This window comes from Tupaia chinensis, unplaced genomic scaffold (genome assembly GCF_000334495.1).
Source record: "Tupaia chinensis unplaced genomic scaffold, TupChi_1.0 Scaffold000227_1, whole genome shotgun sequence".
Classification (NCBI taxonomy): domain Eukaryota; kingdom Metazoa; phylum Chordata; class Mammalia; order Scandentia; family Tupaiidae; genus Tupaia; species Tupaia belangeri.
The window spans coordinates 65,967-71,011 of NW_006159702.1; the positions used below are offsets into that span (position 1 = coordinate 65,967).

The window sequence follows — 5,045 nt, forward strand, 5'->3', positions numbered from 1 at the left end:
TCTCACTGCATCTCTTTCTCTCCCCAGCAAGCAGACGTGCCCTATGGCAAAAACCTAAAACCTATTAACCAAAGACCAGTTTATTTGATCTGTTGTGTGCTCTTCCAGTTCAATAAAAATCCCAATAAAGGAAAAAAAAAACCAGCAAAGTGAATTAGCAGGCAGTTTTCAGGAAAAGAAATACAAGTGTCCTATAGCCATTAGGAAAAATGCTAAACTTCAATTTTATGCAAGGGACATAAATCAAAATAACAGTGAAAGTACTGTTTCCACCCATCAGATTGGTGAAAAGTATAATGTTGAACCCTATATGTTTGGAGAAACAGGACTTCTCAGTCCGGTTCCTGGAGATGTAAATTGGCTTAGTCTTTGAGGAATGTAGTTTAGCTTTATCTCTTCTTTAAAACTTTTGTGATATGCTTCATCTGATTCCAGCAATTCCACTGATAAGAATTTACCTGCTGGATGTATGTGCAAAAGTACACCAAGATGTGTGTGCAAGGGTATTCATATTTAGCAGAGATAAAGGATACAAGGTCATGTAATACCAACTTTGAGAGAGTGTGAGTGAGGGGGCATCTACTGGAAGAATTCAATACAGAATAATATCAATTTTAGTTTTCTCTAAGGGATTAAGATTAGAGAGCATTTCTGTTTTTTTGTTTTGTTTTGTTTTTTGGTTTTTGTTTTTTTAAGGTTTTTGCCATAGGAACTTGCACTCACTGGAGACAGAGACAGTGAAAGGAAGAGTGAGAAGGCATCCCCAATGGGCGGAAAGCCACACCACAATTCCTTCTCCATTCTTCCCTTGGGATCTTAGGAATGCACACAAACACACCCAGTGTGATTTTCAGGGTGGTGAGCCTAGGACTTAAAACTGGCTGGCCATGTGCGAGTCCAGTGCCTTAACCACCATGCCACCTGCTGGCCCCAGGAGCATTTCATTAAGCTTGCCTGCATTTGTAAATTTCATCTAATTAGCAGGTGATAACCTTTATAATCAGAGAAAAATCATTGCTTTTAGAAATTACTCAGACCACTTAGTTCTACATTCTACTCCATTCAACCTGTTTTAGCTTTTTCAGGCTTCCCCTCAGAACAATCAAGGAATGTGTGCTTCTTATATAAGGTTTTTCTTATTGCTCCCCATTTAGTCTCCTTTTCTCATTATCTCCCCCACCATCCCAGTCACTTGTCAGATATCCCGTTCCTCCTCAATTGGTCATGATTATAATTTGTTAGGTGACCCGCATACTCCCCAGAGGCATTCCTAGCTGGTCAAAGTACCTTTAATAGCCAAGAAGGAACTCATGTTCATAGGCAGTGAGAGTTGTGTGGCATCTCTTCATAGGTTAGTGGTGCCAAGAAATGAGCTAGTAGTACAGAGGTCACCAGCAACAGAAGAGGCTGTTTCAAGGAGTGATCTACCCACGTAAATCCAATTCTTCCGTTATTCACCTTGCTCCAAAGAATATCTTCATGTCTTGAATTTTCATATAGAAAATTTTGAATGCGTTCAACTATAACTCTATGAATAATTTAACTATTGTTTTTCAGGTTGCTGAAGCACATGTGCCTAATTTCATTTTTGATGAGTTCAGAACAGTCCTGTAACTCTTTTCCTACTTCTTCAATGAAAGGATTGTCTTTAAACCTTGCCATTACTAAAATGAATTTGGAAATGAAAAGATCTCAACTGCTCGTGTAACTGCATTTCCCCCTTCTCCTGTGGGAAGCATCATACCTTCTGAATAGGATGTATCTCACAGCACAAGTTAGCATAATTGTTTAAATCATGGTATTATATGCAATTTATATCATGTAGAAGCAGGACACATTTTGTACTGCCTCTTATAAATGCTGAATGTAATTGTTATGAATAAATCCATTTAGTTTTATGTTCTAAAGAACTATTTGTGGAACTCCAGATTTTCAATAAAATAGTATTGCCAGTATTCAAAGTTGTCCCCTCTGCTTACAATTCAAATCCTGGACGTGGACCCTGTGAAAAATCATTTAGAAGATAACTCTGGTAGGTACAGTAGCCCACTCCATTACAGAGTGGTAGGCACTTGGCAATAGCCAGATTCGTCACAAATGTAGTGACTACACAATCTGTGCTATATGTGATATGGGAATTTTCTTGGTATCTAAGACTCACCGTCCCCTTCCAGCATTACTGCTATGGACTCCCTAACTTCAGTTGCTCTTTCCAGCTTCTTCCTTCCTCAGCAACTCCTACCACAGCTTCCCACAACCATATCCATAGCCTTATATACTTTTTAAATTAATGTATGTTTGATAGGAAAGCATGCTAAGCTTTAAGCTTTTAATGCCCTCAAACTCCTAAATCACTTCTGCATGAAAATTACCATGGAAAGGAAATTGCTATCCTACTGTGGCAATTTGGACATCCACAAGAAAGATGTTTTTACCCTGAATATATAGCTATGTCCTCTGGAGAGAAAAGGAATTAGCAAAAAAAAAAAAAAAAAGAACAAACTCTGAACCAAAAAAATACATCAGTCACTTAGTAAGTTACAAGGTAAGCAACACTGATCTAGAGTCAGGAGGCAAAGTCTGAGTCCTGGTTTGCCCCTAGCTAAATCATATCTCAAACTAACCTGTTAACAATAGCTCCAAACCCAGGGCTAAATTGTTTTTCAGGGTCGTTCAGTTTTTTGATTTTATGGTAACATCCTTTATCAGAAGGCCTCAAATTCTGAGATACTGAAAGGAAAAAAAAAAGAAAAAACTTTACAGAGTCTGATCATTTGATTATAGTGTGAATGATTCAAAAAGGAATCAGTGAGGCCAGCAGGTATTGTAGTATTGTAGTGGTTATGGCACTAGACTGACACATGGCCAACCGTGGTTTGAGTCCTGGACCAGTAGACTGAAACTCACACCCATGCCGTGTGTGTGCATGTCCAAAATCCAGAAAGGAGAATGGAGAAGGAATTGCAGCATGGTTATCTCCTGGGGAGAGTGATTTCTTTGTCTCTGGGAAGTGCACACACCCTATAGCAAAAATCTCTCTTAAAATTAATTAAAAGGAATTGGTGGAGAAGAAGGAAGAAGTGGTGGTGTCAAAGCCCAAAACAGGGTAAGTGAACTATTGCTCAGCATGTGAAGGAGCCTGGAAGCCTTACCTGCCAAGGATGGTAACATAGGATCATCAATGTCTCAATGAAACTATTTTGCTACTTTCCATTTGCAATCTTTTTAAATAGCACCCAGATAAAGTGAGATATTCTCTGTGAAAAGAAAACCTAAATGCTAAAAAGGCTAGATCTAAGAAATTGAGTTTTTAACCAGAAAACATAAGTTTAAGATAGAGATTTTCATACTAAGTAAATTAGTTTACCATATGCTGTTAAAACAAGACAAAGTGAAGTTTGAAACTGTTTGCTAGTGATTGGACCACAACTGACTTTAAGAATTTAAAAAATTGAGACCAGGGGAACCAGCAGTTGGCGTAATGGCTATGTCGCTGGACTCCCACGTAGTCGACCGCGGTTCGTGTCCCGGACCCGGTGGCTTAAAACTCACGCCGGGCGCGTGTGCGTGCGTGCCCAAGATCCCGAGAGGAGAATGGCTACGTTGCTGGACTCCCATGTAATTGACTGTGGTTCCAGTCCCAAACCGGTAGCTTAAACTCACGCCGGACACATGTGCATGCATGCCCAAGATCCCGAGGGGAGAATGGCCATCCTCCCTGTGGTGGCTGAATTCTCACTGTCTCTCTGGACAGGGCATGCGCCCTATTAAAAAAAAAAAAAAATTTTAAATTAATTTTAAAAACCTTTACGGGGCCAGCAGGTGGTGTGGTAGTTAAGGTGCAGATGGTTAACATGTCCAACTCCAGAGTTTTGAGTTCTGGACCCAGTAGCTTGAAAAACATGCCAGGTGCATGACATGCCTACCCAGAATCTCAAAATGAGACTAGAGGAAAAGGAACTGCAGTATGGCCATCCCCTCTGGGAAGTCACTCGCTCTCTCTGTCTAGCAAATGTATATGCCAAAAGAATGACATGTTTACATTGCTGGACTCCCATGTAGTCAACAGCAGTTCGAGTCTCGGACCCGGCAGCTACGCCAGGTGTGTGTGAATGCATGCCCAAAATCCCTAAAGGAGAATGGAGGAGAAGGGATTGCCCCCCCCCCCCCCCCCCCCAGGGTGATTCCTCACTTTGTGTCTCTGGTGAGTACACACTCCCTATAGCAAAAAAAGCTTGGTAAGTCATTTTAGCCCTAATAATTAGAATCTCAAGTAGTTACTTAATTTTCCAGGTTATATCACTGCTCTTTCAGGATAACAATTAGATTTCATGGGACCAGCAGTTAGTGTAATGGCTATGTCGCTGGACTCCCACATAGTCGACCGCAGTTTGCGTCCCAGACCCGGTGGCTTAAAACTCAACGCGGGGCGCATGTGCGTGCCCAAGATCCCAAGAGGAGAATGGAGGAGAAGGGATTGCAGCGTGGCCATCCCCTCTGGGGGGTGATTTCTCGCTTTCTGTCTGTCTGTCTGTCTGGTGAGCACACGCGCCCTATAGCAAAAACCTCTAAAAAAAAAATTAGCTTTCATTATAGTTCATGCACACTGACATTTCATGATACCCTACAAATGCCTGTAATTTCTACAAATTTACTTTAAACTAATCAGTAAATTTCTACTGATTTTAAAGGCATTATTAGATCAGATATTACAAACACTGATTTATCTATTCATTGTTTATTGAAATAACCCTAGCCTTGCTTATTAATGGTATACAGTGTTATTTATAAGGCTCATGCCTGCTTCTCATATATGAGTGTAGTTTTTTCAGAAAATAACTTTATAAAATTGCATCATAGATAGAGGAGGAAAATAAGGTCCTGAGATAAGGCAACTCCCTCAAAGTCCGAGTTTTTTAATAGAAGAAGTATTCCTCTGTACTTCCCATCCATCCCACTTTGGCTTTCTTTTCCATTATCATAAGTCAATATAAAGAAGTCCACAACACACACACACACACAAAAAAAAAAAAAAAGACAAGAAG

At 40.3% G+C, this 5,045-nt stretch overlaps 1 protein-coding gene across 1 annotated transcript in view; it reads left to right on the plus strand.

The window, feature by feature from the left end:
* Positions 1–1,955, plus strand: part of WASHC5 (WASH complex subunit 5) — a gene marked incomplete at its 5' end in the record, with an annotated part of 67,697 nt that extends 65,742 nt beyond the window's left edge. Inside the window, 1 exon segment of the mRNA XM_006148031.2 lies at positions 1,558–1,955. Within this exon segment, the coding sequence (XP_006148093.2) occupies positions 1,558–1,614 (57 nt within the window).
* Between the last annotated feature and the right edge of the window lie 3,090 nt (positions 1,956–5,045).